This window comes from Meleagris gallopavo, chromosome 5, assembly GCF_000146605.3.
Source record: "Meleagris gallopavo isolate NT-WF06-2002-E0010 breed Aviagen turkey brand Nicholas breeding stock chromosome 5, Turkey_5.1, whole genome shotgun sequence".
Classification (NCBI taxonomy): Eukaryota; Metazoa; Chordata; class Aves; order Galliformes; family Phasianidae; genus Meleagris; species Meleagris gallopavo.
The window spans coordinates 42853957-42877989 of record NC_015015.2 but is presented as its reverse complement, the minus strand read 5'-3'; the positions used below and the strand labels follow the sequence as shown (position 1 = coordinate 42877989).

Sequence of the window (24033 nt, the reverse complement as noted above, 5' to 3'; positions counted from 1 at the left end):
TAACAGAACTGATCACTTTGTTCTCATTGAAGGGCTTCAGAATGATCTTCTGATAGTGGATTAGATGAGCCCTGGAAAGCTGAAGTTGAAACATGCCAAGTTCCTAGAGACCTAAAATTCCAGCTAGAATTTAACCAGGAATGCTTCAGAGCCTCTCCAAAAATATGTCCCAAATAAACTCGGATGTAGCATTAGTAAATTGCAACATTATTCACAATGAATAAGTGTCTATTAATTGTCAGGCTACCTTCTAAGAGCCTTTAAGTTTCCTTCATACATTTTTTTTCTACTCAGATCTCTCATTCTCACAGAATGAAATGGCGAAGAAGCAGCACTTTATTGCATTTGCTATACACCTTTGTAAAAAACACATCTTACTTTATGATAACTTTTGAATGAAACAGACAGACATTAAGCAAACACTGGGGAGTAGCACACCTCCCATTGTAGCCCATACCACCCTGGAGAATGATAATACAAAACAGTGGGCAGTGGAACTCTTACCTAGTCAGATCATTTAAAATCAAAACGGAATAATGAATGAAAGTGCACAATGAAGTCAGATTTTAGGGCTGCAGGACCAGTTGTGCATACATCCCATAATATATTTAAGACTACTTTTGAGCACCCAAGCTTGCTTAAATTAGTGTTTTTGACCATACTTGGGTCTGCAAGCGGAGAAAAACAAAAAACCTCACGAGATTAGGAAATAATTGATGTGACATGCTACAAGAAGCCAAAACCAGCTAGTAATAGAGCTTGCACTAGAAGTGATGGTTAGTAAAGCAACTGTATACTCTTGGAAGATGGAACAAAAGACAGAACAAAGGATATATAAACAAGGTTGACTTTATTTAAATTTAACACAATTTTTTTTAAGAGGTGCTGAGGCCAACTGGTAGACTCCCAAAACAATAACATTTAAATCCACTACTGCTAAAAATACTGAGAGAATCTCTGAGAACAGTCTACTTTCAGTCTTGAAAAGTATACTGGAAACAGAACTAATGAGAAAACGTACAAAAAGTTACTTTTAAAAAATGCAGTTACAAGTTCATTTATTGTTAAGAATTCTTCAAGAATCTCTCCATTATCAACATTTACCTATCAACTAGAACTTAGACTTTTTAGCAGACATTATAGCTTTAGGAAAGAAATGAGCAGTCTTGCATTAGTCTTGCAGGCTCAGTGTCAGTAAGTGAAACATCACAGAACACGGGAAACATTCACGATGGAACCCACATATTTCCATGTGTATCAGGGGCACTAGTGTAAGGAATATTCCAAATCCACGGTTGATCTGTAAACCAAAACAAGAAACATGCTTGTGACAAATTCACTTCCTAAATGTAGAATTTTGACCTGCCTCTTCATCTCTTCCCTTCGTAAGATAGAAGAGATAAAAGTTCCCATGCAAATTTTCAACTTACCAATTTATTTATTTTTTAAAAAAGGAGTTGAGATTTAATTTTTGATACCTAAAAATAACCCTGCATGAACTCTAAAATGTTCAAGTTCACACCTCACTTTTTAAAATGTTACATCTACAGATGAGCAACAGGTTTGCAGCAGACCGTTCCCACTCTCCACTTCTCAAAATACAGGAGCTATTCCAAATCTTGGGAAGGAAAAATTCAGGAAAGGAAAGAGGCAAAGCAGCAGGAGGCAATCGCTAGCTCTGCAGCCTGCTCTAGGCTCTTCTTCCTCCTACATACATGTCGCAGAAAAGCTGCTGATCTCTGATGTCAGGCTAATTATTCTACTTCTCTCAGGCTACTTTTACTAGAACAGAGCAATCTCCTCTTTCCTTTCAGAATGAATTTTTTCCTCGAATAATCTTACATAATCCTAGCCTGTTTTTCTTAGAAATCTGATATTTTGTGCGAAACTATTGGTGAAACAAATTACAATATAGTTATTTTTATCATCAGGTAAGATTTAATTTTTTATATCACTTAATAGGAGCAGCAGCAACAAGAAAAAGACAATGACCACATAAACACAAATGCCATACGACCCTATTTCCTTACTGATGTATATCACAAGCTTTTCAAATATTTCAATTCCAAGCTTTTTATGATAACTCTTGAATGAAACAGACAGACATCAGACAAACACTGGGGAGTAGCACACCTCCCATTGTAGCCCAATTAAATCTGCTGATTTTCCGGAAGAAAACAAAAAAGATTAACTATTCCCTACTTATAGCCTCACTATGCATTTTTCAAGTGTGCTCAAAACACTCACCTTTCATAACTCTGAAATCTAGTGTTTTTTTTTTTTACTCCTGCTACTTTGTCTCAACTACACCTTACTGGAATTATTGTCTAACTGAATGCAGCTTTTCCTTGGATCCTTTATAAATCAGCAGAACTCTAACACTACAGCTAGTTCACAATTAAACAAACATGGCATTTCTACCCCACTGCTACTCCAAGATTACCTGAAATCTCAGACAATGCACTATTTCAGTTATATTTGGGCAGACTACTGAAGATTCTCTCACAACTGAATAGACTATAACAATTCAAAGATAGAAGCGCCCTGAAGAAAAACATTTTTATCCAAGTACATCTAATTAACCTCTTAATCCCCTCCCTGCTCCCCCCACACATTTTGAGTCAATGCTATAGAATATGAAATGATGAGCTGGCGATGGTACACTAAGATTATTTTCCTGTTGCAAGTTTTAACACACAGGACTTTGCAAATACAGTATATTGTGTAGGTCAATAGCATGTATGCAAGCCATCTTAAAACTTCATGCTCTCAGGCGTATGACAGATGGCAGTACAGTATGTACAGCCAAATCCAGAAAGTCTGTGAATTAAAGGAACATACAATTGAATAAAATATAAAAGTACAATTAAAGCATCTTTGTTATTCTCTTCTGAGAATTTAAAGCGTCATACAAGTGTCTTTTGCAGTGCAAATGAAGATCTGGATGAGTTATTTCTTGTTCATTTCTCAACACGGAATGGATACTTATATTCTCTTTCACAACATTTCACAAGATCTCCAGTTGGAAAAAAATAGTTTTGAAGAAATAAGTGGTCACATATAGAGAAAGGTGGTCCTACTGTCAAGGTTTTCAAACTCTTCAAACTGTGACATCTACATAGACATTTTAGTAACAGCAAACTTAATCCCTCCTGCAGAAAATGCCAATTTATTTCAACCTCTCTTTTCTGTCCCTCTTTTTGTTGTTGTTGTTGAGGGGAGCAGGACATGACTCTTAAAAACAATTTTTCTTGTCCTTTCAGTTCTTCTCAGTGAAAAAAAAATTGTACCTAAGAGGTCTCAGGAAAGGGAAAAAGGCAGACCAGGCATAGATGTTGGATATATTTCCAATATTTCCAAACAATAGAATTCTGATTGCCAGGACTATGAGCACTCAATAAGGAAAACAAAAACAAGCAACTTTCACTCCAACAAGTCTTACAAAGTTGCAGAAACCAGAGATGAAGTTTTGAATTTATGCCTGAACAGATGAACTCTACAGACTGAGTTGGCTTCTAAGGCTCTCAAGACAATTTGGATATTAAATCTTAGTTTTACACAAAGACAATCTTTGCTCAGTTCACTCAAAGATTCCCATACTAACACTAACTGATCATTATATGGGAAACAAGATGCAATGACAGTGAGTAGTAGCTTTTATCAGGAGTTTGTTACATTAGTGGAGTAGACAATATACATTAATTCAAATATTGATGAACAAGAGACAGTGGCCACAGTCAGATTGTAGGTTTATCTGTCAATTGTATGAAGTAGCCTCCAGATTGAAAGATCTTTTCCTTTAGTATCACTAATGAATTCATACGGTTGTGATGAGAACGTACTTGTATGAGAGGGAAGATGAGAAAGTGGACAGAGCAGGTAGTCAAGTTGAATCAAAACATCTCTAGTACTAAGCAGCTCTAAGATTTCAGTTTTATTAATCTCGCACTCTTATTACAGAAATCTAGTAAAACAGCAATACAGAAAAATGTTTTGGAAATGTTTCACCCTAAAAAAAACAACAAATCCCAAGTAAGTGGAAAGTAGAACTACTAAAGCAGAAATCTAATCACACAAACATATCTGGAAAGTGCAATTCACTAGGAAAAGAAGCAGATAAGATAGCCAAAATACACAGCAGCTTGCTATAGCATGAAGTAAACCAAATTCCCTGATTCACTGGGTCAGTTCACTGTACAATCATTACTTCCTGTTAATTTCTATATGAAAAAAATTCTATGTAGTTAAATCAAGTTGCTACGTGAAATGAAAATATTTCTGATATGATTTCTTTCAGAGAAGCCATCTTACAAACTCCTCACGTCAATCCAAAAGAACTACACTGCTACCAGCTACATTAAATAGTGTTACATTTTATTCCATGTTATTACGATCAAATGAAAGATTGACACAAGCAGGTGGAATTTAACTGCAGATCTATTATAAAGTGCACCTATGTGCAAGCTTGAAGTACAACTGAAAATTAAGAGAAAGCAACAGGAAAATTTCACGTGTGCACCACTGAGGTAATATACTTTAATTACTCCATAAGCAACATCTTAAGCCACATCAACACATACTTCAGTGACCTGTGATTAGATTTCAGTGAAGACTAAACTACTTCTCTGAAAGAACAGGGCAAGGCAAAACAAGAAGGTATCTTCCTCACAATGATCTCAAATAATACTTGTTCAAATCACTAAAAGAGGAGCAAGATTGTTTTCAGGATCGTTTCTCTAAGAAATCTTTTTTTGTGCTATGCCTAAGTTTCATTTTTAGAATGAAGTCTGCTGTCTGACTAACAAGACAAGCCAGATCTATGCATTTTTTTTTTCCTCGTGCTAACACAAGATGACGGGAAAAGGACAGACACCAGATCATTGTGTTAATGAACAAAATTTTAAAAGACTGTGGATCAAGACTAAAATCATGGATGAAACCAGACAGATAATTTGCATCATTTACTGATGAGATTATCACTGCATCTTGTGAGAAATATTTTATTGTTTTTCAAGATTTTTGATGAATTTAGTAGAGTGTAAGAATTCCCACATTGGAAGCCAGGTCCTATCTGACGAACACCAATTAATATAACTAAGTCATTCTGACAGAATGACAAAGAAGGACCACTGCAAATAGATTATTTCCACACACTAAGCTTTTCTTTCACTGTTATGTTATTATACTCTGCAATTCTGTATCACTAAGCATATCTCATTCAAGATTGGAATTTCTACAAACAGGAAAAAAAGAGTGCATTCTGGTATTGCTATCTTCTACTTTGAGCTTTATATGGCAAACAAATGGCCCTGCTCCTGACCATCTGCTTACTATTCTTCCCATTTCTTTTCTTTCCTGCTCCTAACAGGAGTTTTCTGATTCTATGAAAGCTTTGTATAATTTGCTTTCCCATGCTTAGACAATCTGAGTTCATGGAAAAACCCCTGGAGCCTTTTCTCTTTCAATTACAGGGATCAGTCAATATGGCTTCTTTAGGGAAAGGATAATTACTTGCATTTCTGCTTCTCAAGACTTCATTAAAATAAATCTACACTACTCTCCAGAGACTTAGGGAGTTGATAACTGCATTGTTAAGGGCTGATTATTTTATGAGTCCATCCCTAATATAGAAATTCTTTACACATTTTTTCCACCAAGAGGCTGAGGAACTGAAACAGAATATTTGGGAAAAATGTGGGAAGCTATAGGCTGCTGACTTTGCTTCTACTGCCAAAGCCTAGACAACTTGAGTTCTATCCATCCATTTCACAGGAGAAAGCTGAAACTCAGAAGCTGGATTACAGACAAGCAAATTCACTAAAGATTTTTTTTTCATGCAGGAACTGAAAAATAATTCAGAAAAAAAAGCCTCTACATTCTTATGAAAGACACATGAAGATCACTAACACCGTAGATTGAATGCAGGGACTTAAAAAAAATATATACAACTACGTTTTTGTCAAAAGGAGATTACACATTACATGCATTTGAGAATATACATATGGGCTCATTTTTAAAAATCTGTTTTAAAATTTCCAAAAGTTTAAGCATGGCATTAGTTATCCATCAGGTACAGCTGCATATGCATCCCCAAGCACAACAAACTGCAACTGGCACTATCTAAAAAATTTACCCACAAGCATAGATGTTCACTGCATTTGATGGAACATCAGCTAATATCCAACCACTCACTTAATTAGAAAGAGTTGAAAGTCAGGTCAGTAATAGTTACAATACATAAAATATTCTTTCCCTTTTGCCAGCAAGCAACTCAGGCACAATTTCATCACCCCTCCATGAAAAGACATTGATATTTAAATGTGTTCTATGCTAGATAAAACAATAGCAAGTAGATTGTATTTTAATTTCTTCAGTAAGCCAGTAGTTTCTCCGCTGGGAAAGACAGAGTAACATTTAAGAATAGCTTTAAGTGTAAAAGAATGCAGGAAGCTCCTAAAACAGATACATTATCTTTGCAAGTTACAAAACTAACATGCACCATATTCCTGCAAGTCTTAACAATGGTAGACTCAAGTCCTGTGGAATCTAGGTGAAAAGATGCAAGATCTCCCAATGCAGGTATGATTGCCACTACCAGCATGAGAAAAAGATGAATTCATAACCTAGATAACAATACAGAAAAATAAGAACCAAAATATTAAGCTTTTTTTAAAAGCAGAATGAAGTAGTGCTACCATCTCAAACACAAAGTCAAGCCACCATAATGTTAAAATAAAGCTTTGGAACATAACTCCATTAAAACCAACTTAGAGTTACTCAGATGAGCTTACTCCTTATATAATACACCTACTTATCTTCTAAAGCCACACCTTACCTTTGCTTCCATATTGTTCTGGAGGCAGATCAAATGGTACAGGAAAAGATGTTGCTGAATCTTTACCTTCTGAAAGCATTTTCCCTTTCACGTGGAAGTAACCTTTGTCCAATCCCTATGATGGATAGAAAACACAAAAAAAGACTTATTGCTTTTTAGGAGAAAAAGACAAACCCAATTTACAGTAAATTTCTCAATAGCAAAACTTACTTTAAGAAACAAAAAGTTTTGCCTCTGTTACTGAGATAACACATACTAGAGCACCTTCTTTTCATAAGAATTCAGCTGCTCTTATCACTATTATCGCAGGTGTTTTTTTTTTTTTAAAGTAGAATTGGCCTGGCTCCAAAGGTACCCAAATTGGATATACTCTACATTCTCAGCTGCTTTCCCATCCACCAACTTATTTCCACATTCAGCAGGTAAATAGAGTTGTGGCCTTATGTGTGAATTCTATCCAAATTCCTTTCCTAGTACATCACAGGCAGCAGCACACCTCAGTGGAGGAAAATTCTGTTGTATTAAGTAATTCCATTTTACTCACGTAAAACTGTTGGCTGAACTGACAGTACATCTACACACAGTATTTTTTTTTTTTTAAATAATACCAAACTTTTACTTCATCAATAATTAGCGTTGTAAAAACAGAAAATAAGGATTTGAAGAGACCTCTACAGATTACTCAGTCCAACTGCTCTGCTAACCCAGGCTCCTTACGGAAGGTTACACAGCTAAGCATACAGACAGGTCTTGAATCTCTCCAGAGAATGAGACAACACCACCTCTCTGGGCAGCCTTTTCCAGCATTCTGTCACAAAAAAGTAAAGAATTTATTCCCTGTTTTAGTATGGAACTTTGTGTTCATTTTCTGCCTGCTGCCCCTTGTTGTATTGTTGCTCGACACTGAAAAGAGCCTGTCCCCATCAACATGACCCCAACACTTTATATATTTATAAATTTAGAGGAAGCAACGCTGATATGACCACACAGAGCACAGAAGACAAAGTAGCTTTTCACCTTCTCAACCTGATATTCAAGAAACAGCGGTAGAGAAAAGGGAGAGCTACCAAAGACAACATCAAGCTATATCACAGCAGTTCCGGCAAGTCAGTCCAAGACACTCCCTGAGAGTATAGAAGCTTATTTTACTTCATGACTGAAAGTAACAGGAAAACTCTAGTTATAAAGTGTATAGTCAATGAATATAAAGATGTTATGAAATAAACAAGAGAGTTTGGCAGAGCAGATTATAATAACAAAAAGAGAATAGAGTAGAAAGCTTATCCATGTCTGGGGCTCGCTGCAAAACTCCAGAGGGGAAATCTCCAGAAGAGATCCTTTCCCACTGTAGTCAGCTCTTAAATGGGTCTAGGAGAGGTGGAGCCAGGCTCCACCCCTTCCTGCAGCACAGGTGAATTGCCTTCACCTGTGCTCCCACGGCTGACTCATTGCTCGCCTCAGGTGATCAATCAGAGGTTCAGGCCGTGATTCAGCAGTTCCCATACATAAAGAAATACTGTATATTACTTCAAGGACTAGATTTAAAACCCACTGTCTTTCCAACAAAAGAATAGGAGAAAAAAAATAAACAAGGACCACATGAACCAAGATCTGTTTTGAACCTACATTTCTTATACCTTTCAGGTCAGTGGAATTTTGATAAACTTCTTTAAAACTAACCTACAGCCTTTTGTAGAGATTAGTCTCATATCAAGCAGTACATTCAAAATATACCAATACATAGATACATTAAGTTTTTTAAAACTTTACAAATGAGGACTTGAAATTGAATAATTAAACATGAAATCCAGAGTTACTTAGAAAAAATGCAACAATTGTACACCTTTACCACCAATGATCCCAGAGTCACCCAGGGATTGATAGAAACTTCATATACAAATGTAAGTAGCCATGTAACCACGCTACTACTATATACATAACTTATGTATATAGTGGAAAGAACATGAAATAGACAATGCTATAGGTCAAAGCACAGGAATTGTGTAAGTGGAGTCATGGTGGTGGAGAAAGCCAGCTGCCTGTGAGCTTTTTTTCTCATCTTCCACACAGAGATGATAGAGAACTGTGGAATGGTAGACAGTGCTTCCCTGGTGTACCAAGTTGATTCTCCTATTCTACAATAAACTTTATATACATGTCAGACGAAGAGCACTGAAATTAGACCCTTGTCTGACACCATCTTAATTTAGAATTTTTAAGAATCTTTGCTACCAAAGAATACAGTGTACAAGAACAACTACTTGGATTCTACATACATACTTCGTAATCTCTATCAATGTAACTCAAGAATCAGTAACAAATGCCACACCTATTCCACTACGAAGTGGAGTGTATTAGGTGCTTCTTACACAGCATAAGAGAAAACACACCACAGAACATACATTATACAGATTCTAGCATATTTTTAGTCTTTTTTTTGTTATCTTTCCTCCCCCCACTTCCCAAAAGAAATAAATATTTGTTTCTGCTTCATTTCTTCTATAACCCCCCTTTGTCCTGTTATTACTTCAGCATACATCTTTATCTTCTCAGGTTTTGTTCTACACCTCCGTTGCCTTCTTTCTTGTTCCATTTCCAGTCACCAGATACATTTTCCCCTCCTCTCTTATTTCTCTGATGCTGTCCCATATCATCAGTAGACTCCATTTCAAAACTGCTTTCTTCATCCATCAAGATTTAACGCACGTAAGTGTTCCATTCAGAAAACACTGAACAAAATGTTATTTAGAAGTTTTCCTCAAAAACATTCTGGAACGAAAGTCTAGGTTATAGAATACATTCTCACATTCAGGCTCTCTGAGGAGATTCACTTGTTTTTAAAAATAGCTCTCATGTCTACCTTCACACAGAAGATCACACAGAAATTGACACTATTCACACATTTTTTCTGTTTTCAGCATTTCCTGGATGCTGACAGTTTCCATCGCTGTTTCCAAAAACAAATCAGCAAGATCTTTAAGAAAAAAAAAAAAAAAAAACCCGCTGCCTTCTAAATTTCCCTTCTCAGACAAATTCTGTTCTTCCAGAATTTTCTTCTACAGCGAGATTTTGTTCTCTGACACAGCTGCTCATAGCAGTAAATTTTGAAATGCTAAGAGATGCATTTCTCAGTTGGGAAAGTACGTATTTTTGTACTTACTTTAAGATACAGTCATGCATTTTATTACTACCTTAACATCATACATTGTTAAAGTAGGCATTGGTAAGAACGGGAAAAGGGAGAATGAAGTAGAATAGCTTTGACAGTTTTTGCTACTCAAACAAGATAGATCAGAGATTATAAGAAGCAACACACAGAACAGAGGTAAAATTGCTAACCCTACTAAAGTGGGAATTAACATAAATGTATTTAGACACTGCTAAAGTAACTTCTGCTAGAGACTGCTGATGATTCTACTGTCTTTATTACTTGGATGATTATGGGACTACTTTTTCCCATACAGGTAAAAATAGAAGAGCCATCCTTCTGGCAAAAATGCTTAAAAACTCACTAGGCAGGGCAGTAAAGAATTAGGAATACAAAGAAACTTGACACTAACTGTAATTCTCTGGCCAGAACACATGGAAATCTTTTCTCAATATTGAAGTACATTTATTCAACTGTGCCATAGCTCATTTATTCCCAAGAGCCCTAAAATGAAATTCGGGTACCTACATCCAAAGCTCCTTTGCTTGCAAAATGTGGTTTTATCTTTACAACTTTTAAATTTGAAAATCTTATAACAGTTCTACAAACACTCTGAGCAAGGTTTAATGCCCTTAAGTTCACATACAATGTGAGTGAACCAGTATTTTATATTTATTTTCTGCCCACAATCAATTCTACACAGTGCAACACTTTACTCTTCAGTTTATCTGGATGCAGGTGAAGTAGCACTACATTAATCTGCAAGTTACTTCTAAGTTATGACTGAAATTACTTCAGTTCACTCTGAATTCAGCAAAAATGACTGGTTGCTATCAAATCCATTTTCAGCTCAATCCTCTCCCCACAGACAACTATGAAGCAGCCAATATTTACCATCAATAAGGCATTTCAGAATCGAAGTACTATTTTTAGCTGTCTGTGCTGATTATTCATCTATAACTGTGGCATCCAGTACCACTAGATAGCAGTAATGGGTAACCTTCCAGTTTAACAGCAACTACTATATTTGAGTTTATATTTCCAGCAGCTCATGGCTAGTACCACATTCTTCAACAGGCCATTCAAAAGATTTAATAATTCCACAAACATTTTTATACCATTCTATGAGTCTAGCTCAGTTTATCTTACAACCTTACCAGATAGAAGGTATGACTGCAGAAAGTTCTACTTTCTCCACTTTTTAGACAAACTACTTATTAAAAACCTTTCCATTATAAATATCCTGGGAGTGTCTAATTAAATTATTACTTCAACATGCTTTCCAGAACAACTCCATACAGGTGATGGGTTCTCTCAATATATTTTATGCATTAAAGGTGTAATTTATTTCAACTTTTGGAAAGGAATCCCCAGGAGCTGAAAGAACAAGCTTGAACATGAGTGACAAAGAAGATGTAAGAGGTGAGAAATGGAGATAAAGACAAATGCTGTTCCAGTCTCAGGATATGACCATTCTGTAAATGCTGCTTTTCAATCAAGAGAAGCTTTTGATCTAATGTCAGCATCAGCTGATTTTTCACTGAACACTAGAACTGTAAATTATGACAGCTGCAGTGGCATTGAGAACAACCACCCAACATATCTGACAGTCTACATTACCACACCAGGCTGTGACCCAGCCTCAAAGCATAAGTTCTGAAAGCATTTAAACAAACAAACAAGACAACAGAAAAACTAGCATTCAAATGATGGCAAGAGAGAAGTGATCTACTTCTGAATCTGTATTCAGCAGAAAACAGAATCACACAGTTGCAGGAGTTAGAAAGGTCCTCAAGAGATCGTCAAGTCCACCCCCTGCTAAAGGAGTTTTTAAGGTTAAGAATATTACATCTGTGCTGGGCAAGCCCTCACTTCTATCAAAATAAGTAACTATAATCAAACTACATGAAACAGCTAGAAGAAACAGAACTATCAGGAATCAGCAGCACAACATTGCAACAGCTAGAGTTTTGAGACTCCAGAGATGCAGGAATGCCTTTGTTCTGTTTCAAAACACATAATCCAGTTTCTGTTGCACATATTTCTACTGGTAAATGAATTTTAAAACAAAACTGTTTTCTGGAAATGTGTTAGTCTATTTCTACCTCTGACACCTTTATTTAGACTACTTTAGTACATAATATATTAAGACCATACTGAACCAACAGAAGTCTTCACACCAAACTAAGTTACCTAAGGAATGCTTCTTATTTAATGCAGAATTAACTCTGCTTAACTTGTGAAGCTATTGTATGTACGCACTCTGCAGTATAACTTACATACCTGCAATTATCTGATACTCAAATGCAAGTGAAGACATTTATCCCTATGATAGAGAAATACGTATAGATATTTGTCTCTGCAGATATTTCCCAGTAAAAACAGGAACAACTGCTGCAATTAAGTTGTGTTCTGAGGTCTGAAACTCAAACATGAAACTATCTCACGTAGACTGATGAATTTTAGTACAGCCACCTGTACATTTGCACATTTGCATCTTTTCCGTAACACAAATAGGAAAAAAATTGAAAGGTCTGTAGAGAAAGCACTCTAATATATTGCATATATTTTAATCACACTATTAACACAAAATCAACTTCAAAATGAAGAGAAATTAAACGTTTGCTTCTCATTTATAGAATTTGTCAGTCTTGGATGAACAACTTTCTTGTTAACTTGTTGAACAAAGACTAACTTACTACACAGCATTCTGTAAAAAGCACAGCAGGCTAAGCAGTCTTAATGAAAGAGAAGAACCTTGATAACATCACTGTGCCACAAATTTATATCTGCACCTTATGTGCACCTTTTTCTCACTTAAATAGAAGAAAAAAAACACCAGAAAAGCAGAACAATCAGTGCTCCACTCAAGAAAGCAATTGAGCAGGTTTAGGACTCTTAAGCCTAGAAAAATTAGATTGTCTACAGAAAGAGCAGCATAGAAAAGATTAATAGGGATCAAGTGTTTATTGCCTCTTACAATACAAAAAGGGTAAGCCATCAAATGAAACCAAGTTTCAAAACACATACTTCATGTGACATTGTTAAACTCAGCTAGGCATGCTGTGAATGTTAGATGATTACAGCATTTAAAAAGAAGTTACATAGTCTCTAACTCAAGAAATCTTTAGAGATGCTACTACATACATGCCCACCCATTGTATTCTTCCCCATAAGCACCTGCTTTCTGCCACTAGGTTTCCAAATGTATTTTTGATAAGACAAAGCCATGCACCTTCAACTCCTCCAGCAGCAGCTACATTAGAGTTAGCAGCATGGGGAAAGACTAAGGGGCTTGGCTATACAGTGTACAAGGCATAGTACCTTTCCTACAGCCAAGCCCTAGACATTCACACCTATTTTCCTCCAAACCTCTGATTAGCCCTTTCCATAGGCTGTACTTCCAAAACCATACCAAAAGATCATCTTGAATATCCTACAAGTTATCGTGGTTATCCTATACTCACCTCTCTGCTCACTTTCCCTTCTTTCTTGCATCAGCATTCATCTGATCATTTTTGAGCTTATGAATACAAGTTGCACAAGTTTTCATTGCTTTTTTTCAGTTTGAGCTAGTTAAAAGCACAAGGAATCCACTGAGAACCAATGATGGTACAAAGAAGGGAATGAAGACAGTCATGAACAGGCTACAATCATAGTAGGACCAACCAATTATGTAGTTAACCATGGTAAGCTGATTTATTACTTAGTCATATTTGAGATGAGACAGATTTCAACTTACCTTTCCAGGGGTAAATCCTCTAATAGACTGGTCTGCTAAGTCAAGGATAGCAATTGTACCTGTCACCAGAGCACAATATGGAGAGGTAGCAAAGCATTCAAGTAAAGCTTTTTACTGTACTCTTCTGCTTCTGGGAGCCTGACCCTCCCTGCAGAAGATGTAGTTTTAAGAGAGGTCTCAAACAGCAGACAAATTATGCTGCCATGACCCCAAGATCAGCATCCTTTGCAAATCTCAGCTCATCCTTTAAGTCCTCAATGAGATCAAGATCTTGGCCTGGTTTGTATTAGTAATTATTGTGGTGCTGATCTACTGTATATGTAGAAATTGGATTCCTTTACTTTGAGTAAGTACTTCAATTTCTGCTAGCCTTATTATTATTTTTTTAATATAGTTACAAAATGTCTATAAACTCTGATGACAAAGAATGGAGCCAACAGGCAATATTCTCATCTCTAAAGGTTAATGATACCATTAAAATGAATGACTTTTCCACAGTCTGGGATCACAAGAATGAGATTCACTGAAGAATCTAGTGATTCAGTTGAAAACAGCCTTGGAACAAGTTATCTCAAGTTACGGATGCTAAATTAACTCTCATTTAGAGATATGTGGAACCAGAGTCTTGAAATGCTCCTGAAGCCACATAAAAGGAAAAAAAGTCACCAAAAGCATTGCTGTCTACTACAGTATTACAAATGCACTTAATAAATAGCATATCACAGTAGTCACAGCAACCTGTACAGAAATACCTGAGGAAGTACCTCAAACTAGTGTGGAGGCTGTTAGCATGGTAATTATAATACCTATCACAGCTCCATATTAGCTCCAGTTCATGGAAAGTTTCAGCGATTTTTACTGAACTCTCTGCTGCTATAACTGTCAACTGGCAGTTCTCAAGAAAAAAAAAAATCTTGCATGCATTAAACTATTTTTGGTTTTCAGATATAAGATTGTGCTATGCATGCATCATAAGGATAAATTCACACTGCAATAAAAAAAACAAAAAACACACATCAGCCAAGGTTTCAAATCCTTGATGCCTACAGTTAAAACTTACTGGGTTTTTTTTTTAGCGATACTTATTCACTTCATGACAGTGACTCATCTTGCCACTGTGTTTCACAAAGCCATTTAGGTTCCCAAACAACCACATTCCATTCCAACCTACTCCGACCCCACTGCAAAATACAGCTTGTTTACACTTTCAAGTCCGCGTTCAGTATGCAAGTGTGAGTTCAATATTAAGAGTACTGGCCCCCAGGTTTCACACTTGAAGCTGTCAATATTAAATACAACATCTATTTTCCACTTCAAAAAGAAATAACAACGCACAGAAACTGCATTTTTTCATGACAGAATTTTTTTCTTGAGAGGTGGACATCCCTAAGATGAGAACTAGAACTTCATTATTGAAGTAAGACTGACAAAATTCCAAGTGTGTTAGAGAAGACAGCATGATCAACTACCCAGACTTGAAGCTTGTTTTATATGGGAAAGCCCCAACAGATACAGAGCAATGGAGAAGATTCAGTGGACAGCCTACGCTTATCTATTCAATCTGATACAAACTTAGAGGCATACTAGGAAATACTGTGCATAAAAAAAAAAAATCACAATTTTTTCTTCACTTTTGCTACTACAAACATTACAAAACAAACATTTTACATCCCATTATTTACTCATCCAAACTGAATTTTCAACAAAGGCTCTTCCATATTGCAGGAAGGGTTTACACTGCTTGCTACTTCAACTAATGGCAAAAATAACAGAGCAATACAGCAACAGGAGATACTGATCTCCTGAACACAGCAGGGATTGGAACGGAAGGAACAGGAATACCTTGACTATCTTCTCCAAAAACAGACTGATTTAGCAGAAAAATGGCTTTTACACATTATAAAATTAACCCCAGAGAGCCCCTTATAAACAAATTTAGAGTATGCATGTGAACAAAGAATGCAACCAAACTACTGTAAAAACTTCAGTGAAAAAGTAACGCAATACAACCTCCCTTTCATAAGGAACAAAATTCTCTGCAGTCCCTAAACAAAGAGGTCTGGCAAAGAAGAAAAGCAGTCCTAACCAATGTCTTTTTCTTCTCTCCACCTGATGACCAGAAGGCTTGAGCTACATTGTGAACTGCTTACCCATGAATAGTTATCAAAACAGTTTTTTACTGTTCACATGGGATTTGTAGGGAAATAACTGAATTTTCTGTGTAAACAAGCCTACAGGCTTCTGCTAAAGGCTGGAGCAGATGCTTAACAAGTATGAAATGTGTTTTTAATCATCAGTAAACTTTGCTTTGACTGAAACTTAAATCCAGTGTCCTTTTGATGCAGTATAAGAATGAAAATATACTTCTATTTTTAGTAACTCTCAGTTTCTTAACAAATGACTAAAACATTTTGTTTCAGCTGCTAAAACTGGTGCCAGCAGAAATAAAAGCTTTAACAATTTTCATCTGAATGACGACTTTCATAATTCTAGGTGTTTAATGGCAGGTGGGTCAAACTAATTTCAAGAAGGTAACATGTTAACTTCAAATTGCTGAAACTTTGTGACTGCTTAAGAATCTTATCTTTCTGATCATTAAATGCTCCTTAAGTATATTTCTCATCATTAAAATTAAGCTTGATTCTAGAATGAAACTGAGTTATTTATAGAGAAACCTGACAGAAGTGAGATCCTAGTTTTTAGGAATGAGGAAGAAGGTTCAAGTTTTCTTCCATAAATTTTACGTCTGGAAGAGATTCTGGTGATCCTCCCTATACTGCTCCATGTGCAAGAAATTCTACGTAGAACTGAAGGTTCAGAATGGAATGTAAGCCTGATGTTCTCATAGTTACGTATTTTCTTCTTAAAGCTTGTAGATCACTCAGATGTGAAACAGGTACAGTCAACTCTTGGCAAAAAGATTTATGTTAACTCAAGTACTGCTTGTTTTCTCCCCATTTGATGTATGTTTTCCAAAAGCTAGTAATCAACAAAAAAGCCAGACTCAGAACAGAAATACTGCTTTCATATAAAATGACTGCTCAATCTGATCTGTAAAGGTTGTTAAAAAAAACAACAAAAATATATCCACTAAAAACAATTACTCTACTACAATAAATTCTCTACTCAGCAGCATCTGGAGATGACCACAGCCAACTACTTAAATGTTATTTTGACCCTTTAGGTCAGCAGAACTTAAAAGCCCTTGCACAAATTATTTTTGCATAACTCTTCATTACTACCTTATTAAATGTTTAAAGTGTTATTAATTGTACAAAATGTTTACTCCTGTGATGTTGGAGTTAGGGTGCAACAGTATCAACACCAATGCTTCCTACTGTAGGAAATCATCAGATTTTTTTGCTTCAGTCTCTAATTAATCAATTTCTAAAAGCTGTCTCCCAAAGAAACCATGGCTGGAGAATGATGCCTGAGACTGACAGTCTTAATCTTACAAAGACCACATAACAACAGGAATGCCTTAGTAAATTTCAAGAGAAAGATTAGAGTTCTTCAGCTACAGCCAGAAACTATCAAGTCTTTAAAATTAGTAAACATTCATTTAGGAGCGCTAAATTCATTTACCGATCAACAGAAGTGACTAAGCATTATATGAGTATCCACAAACATTATCTATGAAAGATGTATTCTTTAGAAAAATATTCTAAAAGATTTTTGGCATACAAACTTTCTCAGAGAAACTTGCAACAAATCCTCTGAAAGAGAAAAAATTTCACAAGGAAGAAGTTTGAATCGCTTCTGATCTTAAGCTATCTGCTGTTCATAATGTTTTGGTACCAGTAGGTTCACGAGGAAGAAGCAATCAGCAACAGGAACAAGAGGCTGCCATCTTCCCATTATCAGGCAGCAGGTTTAAGAAAAAACAAAAATGGATCACTTTCCTCAAGTACAATGCATGATAAAGCCACAGAAATCAGCATCATAGGATTCTGTGACAACTGAAACAAAGCAAGAGTGCTATTAACCTGATGTGTTAATAGATTTAGTCAAGCTATGGTTAGTAACAGTGATCTGGATACAATATTAAATCTGAAAAATGTTCAAAATATATCATTGGGAACATATGCTAAAGAGATAACCACATGCATATGTTTATTGCACCAAACCCCATAATGTATAAGGGCTCCATTCACATTGGATACAAGATAGATCAACCTCATGCCTCACTAGAACATTTTCATTCTCCTAGTCCTCAGCTCCACAGGCTAAACTAATGGATATGTGGAGTAAAACTTGTCTTCAGTGTACTGAGAGTGTTATCCCAAGTTTGGATGGTATAATCCTTCAGTATTTAAACTCTAACTTATGAAGAAGTTTTTAGACCCACATAATAATATTAGAAAATAATTATAAGGCCATCTTGTTCTCAGAGCAGAAAGCATAAGAAGCTGTCACGCAGCTTCACAAATACTATAAGCTTCCTGACAGAGAAACATAGGAATTAAAAACTAGATTATTCAGTATTTGATATTTGCCAGTACTTGAAGATTCTCAACATATCTCAGGATTTGACTTGAGCTATGAACTTACAAATGCTGAAGGCAAGAAAAGGACTCCAAGTTCATATGAACGGATCATCAATTGGGTGCCATTTTTCTCCAGAGCTCCCCATGCTGCTTTAGATAGATTGGCACTGCAAAGAGAAAGCATTTCAGTAATGCACAACCTTCACAGCAGAAAATACTGAAGCTATAGCAATGCACTTCTGGCAGGAGGATTTCACTTCAAATCACATTAGTTTTTAATGAAAGTAATTTGAGTATTATTCCTAACTGTTATTTTTACAGCAGAGGCAATACTCAGAAGGACATTGATAGAACACATGTGAAAAATTATACAAGCTTGCTCATATCACACAGATCTATAAAGAAAAGGTCAGCCTTTTGAATCTACTCTGCACATTTCAGATAGAAACTCAATATTGGTAAATGCTTCAATGTGACAACATTAGAAAATAAAAGGCTAGTTAAATTATGACTAGTTATAAGACATTTAGTATAGAACATTTTTGCAAGTGCTAAACAGAACAAAAGGCTAAGTGCAAGAGATATTTTGATACATTTATAAACACAAATAAATATCAAACAAGCTTATCTTTGTTTTGGATGGATTAGCACCATGTCATCGCTAATCCTTCATTACTATCTGCTATGAAGTAGATAAAGTTGGCATCAAAAAATGCAAAAGTTCTCAAAACCAACAGAATAATATCATGTCTAAACAATACATTTTCACCAAAAGGCATGCTGAATATTTTTTAATAGTAGCATATGGTGGGAGAGAAAAAAGAGTCAAACCAACGATGAATTTCTGCATTAGGTGAACCAGCATCACATTTGAATGATTTACACACTTTAACAATCACCTTAAGTGCTACTATTGTAGACAGCAGCAGCAGCAACCAATGAAATTTAAAAAAAACAAAGTAAAAAAGAAAAGGTTGAGTAGCTGAACATTTAAAAGAAAATATACAAACACCATAAGCTACTGTATTTGGGTTATACAAAAACTCCTGCTCACAAGACTGAAACAAATCTACTTTTTCATTCAAATAACAAAACCTTCCCTCGTATCGAGGAATCACTCGCTGATCCTTTTGACTTCTTAAAAAAGAAAAAAAAAAACAAGTAGACAGAAGTATAGAGTGAATACCACCTAACTCATTCTATTTTGTTGCAGTCAATGAACAAACCAGTGTATCCAACATCAATCCACAAACACCGTGTATTAAGGAATGTCAGCCAAAGGTTTAGGAAATTTTTATTGCTTCAGTTGATGCAGAACCCTGAAATTGGAAAATAAAGCCCAGAGAAGATTATGGAGCCATTGCCAAGGGTTTCTGAGGTCATAATTTCAATGTGCAGCCCCAAAAGGCTAAAACAGAGGCCTTTAGGGTACCAATGAAAAAGATAAAACAATTTTTGCACTGTATCTACCCCTGGTGCATCCATGTCTCGAGTTCTGTATGCAGTACTGTTTTTCACATCTTCATGAGAACATACGGTGCTTAGAAGTAGAAGGCGGCAACTGAAGCATTTAAGAAGTTGAGGTTGATTTTTTTCAGGAAGCCAAGTTTAAAGAAACAGAAACCTCAGTTTGGGAAGATGGGCTGAGGTACAGCCTAAGTTGACAGAAGTCATTAAAGGGGCAGATACGAAGAGTGTAAAATTGGTATTTCCCCAATCTGAGCAAATACAACAGAATTAACCGCAAAAAATGGCCAAACTCATGTGCTCTTTGCAAATAACACTTCTTTTCTACTGTCATAGGAGAAAGAACACTGCTGGGCTAGTCCAATTGTGAAGCTGAAGAACAGAAGGCCCTATCACATCCAGGTTATTTGGTAATTCAATTGTAAAAACTGTGACACCTCCTCAAAAGAAAGAATAGGATTTGCTTTGTGTACTTAGTGCATGTATTTTGTGATAACAGAATTTTTTACTTGTAATTACAAGGTCATCTGACTGAAGAGATAAATAAACCACAAAAAATGAACTACATGTAGTAGGAGTAAACAGCTACTCCTTCAACTACCCCTGCTCTTCTCACCTTTGTCCTCTTCAAGTTTCTGAAAGCACAGCAGCAAACAGAACAACAAGGTCATATCATGTCATTCTGCATGCTCAAATAAAGACTTGCAGAAAGAATAAAAGTAGCACCCAAGACACATGCATAAGATTTATTTTCTTCTGCTGATCCACTATTACGAAATTAAAGTGTTTCTTACAAACTTCCTACATATTTAAAATTAAGTATTTTCTGAAAACACATGCCAAGAACGACCTAAATCAAAACATCTTCTGCATTTAAATTCTCAATTACTTATGCTGCTTACAAAAGCTAGACTGCTTGTTTATTATAAGCATTTTTCTAATGGAAAATTTATACTGTTAAGCTATGCATGTGCGTGTGTATATGTATATCTGCTTACACATCTGCATATGCACACACACACACATTATATATATATATGTGTGTGTGTGCGTGTACATATATATGTGTATATATATGTGTGTACATATATATATATATGTACACACACTTTTTTTTGGCCCTATTTTTAAGGTCTGTTCAGTCTCCACTGAAACTTTCATTTAAATTACCAGTAAGAGGATCTAAAGACTTTCTATAGAAGGTCTCTAAAACTGAAATGAAGCAGGAAATATAGACAAATTTTTTACACTACTTATAGTATTGTGAGGATTATGGCAGTAACTTACCTGTGCCTGCAACTGATGAGAACTTTTTTTTTTCTTTTAAACATGGAATGAGAAGTATATAATTAGTCATTTACCTTGTAACTAAAAACCATGCAATCTTCTGAAAGTCACGAGAAGGTCTCATGTATGTCTTGATGTGAGGCATGGCATGACTTCGACCTGAGACTTCTGCTGACCATTTGCTAGAAGTAGAAAAGGAATGTTTTTCAGATTTCTTTGTTATAGTACAATAAATAAATAAAACAAGAATAATGTTCACCCTTCTCCCCCCAGTGCAATATAATGCCATGTTCTTTGATAATGCTATGCTTCTATACTGCATTTAATACTTGTTTACCCCACAGAAAGGCTAAAAATACTTTATTTTTTAATATTTAAATCCAGCCTTACTTGAAGCCAGAGAAAATTCTTCTTTCTAAAAACAAACATTCCCAGCATATCAGGAACCCCTAACAAGTTTTCCATTCTACCTTTCCAGCTTTCAAGAAACCAAACTTCAAGCCAATTTTTCTTTTCTTCTTTGAAAATGATAAATGGTTACGCCTTTAAGCAAATGAGCTTTGTCTTGGCACCAAACTAACCCTTCCAAAATTCCCCAAACTTATTACAGCGTAATTTATAAATGAAGGAGAGGCACAGAGCAGATCTTTGACACTACTCTTCCACTTCCCTTTTCTGTGCCCCTAAGCCACAGAGAAATTCAAGGACTTAAGGCAGCAGAGGTCATACATAAACCAGTTTAAAACAACATGCCATTGCTGGAGTATTACAACATTGATGTTACTGAACTAAACTGCAAGCAATCATTAAACGATAAATGAATGCATAGAACTGAAGGTGGGTAACCATGGTAACTATAAGCACTTTTACCTGCAACCATTAACTCCTTGCTTAAAAATATGGAAGTGAGAGGACTTCCAAATACACCTACATCAAATCAGAGACTTCCCTGGATTTGTGGCAGAGCATGTTATGTTCCAATCTTGTTTCCCTAATTTAGCTTTCTTTTCTAAAAAGTTGATCAAGAAGAGCTTATCAGCTCTGGAAAACATCTTGAGTGAGATGTGTTCACCTAAAGGCCTAAGATGATTCAAGATGGGGAAGTCTGATATTATTTATTTTCTGAGGCTGTATTCCAGAACTACCGCACATATGTGTATATATTGCTTATATGGATATGTGTATATGTGTGATTATATTTTTCTCACTAATATAATTGTCAAATATAATTATTCAGATACTTTCAGGAAAATAACTGCTAAAAATATCTTTTCACTTCAGCCTAAAAGCAAGCATCTCTCTGAACTGTGTAACAGAATAACAAAAGAACTAGAAGGTGTTTCAAACAAGCATAATATCTGACATTTAATAAAGCTAAATTTCAACCTCGTCATGAAACTGCCCAGGTGTGTTTCAGAAAAGAGCTGAAAGATCACAGAAGGCCTGAAGATCCAAGATCAGTTGTTTTGCACAACGTGAAAGAGAGCACATAATAACAAAGTCATGATTAGTTCAAGTCAAACTGACTTGATGTGCTTAAAATTGTAAACTTTTCATCAGTGTAGCTAGCAGAGGATTTACAAAGTACTGAGCTCATGTTCCAGTAAATTTTGAGTGGATTTGGACTTACAAAGTTCAGTTCAGCATAAATACAGTAAGTTAAATGAAACTAGCTTTGAGAAATTTTATGGAGCAAAACCACAGCTTACATCAGTTATCCCATTGACAGATGGATCTCAGAACCATGTAACCCAAAGGTCCAAGTGTGGGGTGATGAAAAGGAATTAGATATCAAAATCAACTACTTGAGCAGTAAAATGTGCTAGCTTTTTAAAAATTCTTTTATACTTCTAGGATAAGAGCTCCTTATCACTAATACATCTTAGCTGACTTCAGAGCACTATTCCTGACATTTTGTTCAGCAACATTACTATTTCCTCCCTCAGTATTTTGTGGCATTTCAGTTTGTTTTGTTTTTATTTACACTGCCTATAATTTCTAATGTCAAAGCACTGAACTGCAGGGGCAATCTATTTTCTAGTGAAAACTGCTGGTTTAAAACTTGTCCTATCCCTCCATTTTTCCAATAACTGTTTTTGTGTTTCATTTAATTTTTTTCAAGGGGAGCATGGTGATGGTGGTGACAACCCTATGAATTCGTTATCTTTTGCGGTATAGAAAAATACTCACTTGCACTGCACTACAGATGAGAATGTTTACAAATTGCTGCTTTTATATCCACTTAGCCACTTGCAACATTTCAGAGGTATGATTTCTTTTTTAAATGTTTGATAAATATCTGCTTCACTTTCCATTAGTTTTCTGAGTTTGAAAATAAGAGACTGCAATTCAGTCAGAAGACATGGAACAAATATTGTTCAATACTAGTGCCTGATATTTCTGGCACAAAGAAGATAAAGGACCAAACACAGCCCACCCCACCTCTATAAGTGGAGCTGCTGAGACAAGGAAGCCAGGTAATCCTAACAGTCTGAAAATTAATCCATATAAACACATTCAGTGCAAAAGCATAGCCAGGAATAACTCATTTTCTACAACATCACTTCTTTCATCACGTAGATCTTAACTTCAAACAGTAAGTAAGCTTTCTATCTTAAGACACTGGCAACAAGGCTCGAACACAGTTAAGAGAACTCATAGCATTAATCCCCACCATAATAGAACTGAGCAAATGCTCCATATCTTTCATCTTCTATGATGTTGGGGGAACAACACTGTAGCTCTTCAAAGAGGACAGACTATTCTTCAAACCTCTAAGGGCTGAAGAATACACAACACTCTAGAAATGCACAATGCAACTATGATTACAGACTTATCAGTGACAAGTCAAGCTAACTTTTCATTCTTTGAAAACTTTGACAAGCAAACTGTATAAACATTAAAAGATGTCAGTCATTAGAATAAGCATTAAAAATACAATGGTTTATGCACTGTTAAGACTGATCAACCGCTTCAAAAAAAAGTAACAATTAACAAATCACTGGTGATTATATTTCTCTCCTTTTCAATAGATAATACTGAAAAGAAAAGTGGCTCTACCACAGCA

General features: G+C 35.8%; 1 protein-coding gene across 1 annotated transcript in view; it reads right to left on the bottom strand.

The window, feature by feature from the left end:
- Positions 1-833: 833 nt before the first annotated feature.
- The window catches only part of TDP1 (tyrosyl-DNA phosphodiesterase 1), a 36929-nt gene continuing 13729 nt past the window's right edge, over positions 834-24033 (bottom strand). The window contains exons 12-15 of the mRNA XM_010711813.3: positions 21041-21148; positions 18277-18379; positions 6836-6950; positions 834-1300 (exon numbers count right to left, since the gene is read on the bottom strand). Of these exons, the coding sequence (XP_010710115.1) occupies positions 1227-1300; positions 6836-6950; positions 18277-18379; positions 21041-21148 (400 nt within the window). The 3' untranslated portion in view covers positions 834-1226. The remainder of the gene's footprint in view (positions 1301-6835; positions 6951-18276; positions 18380-21040; positions 21149-24033) is intronic.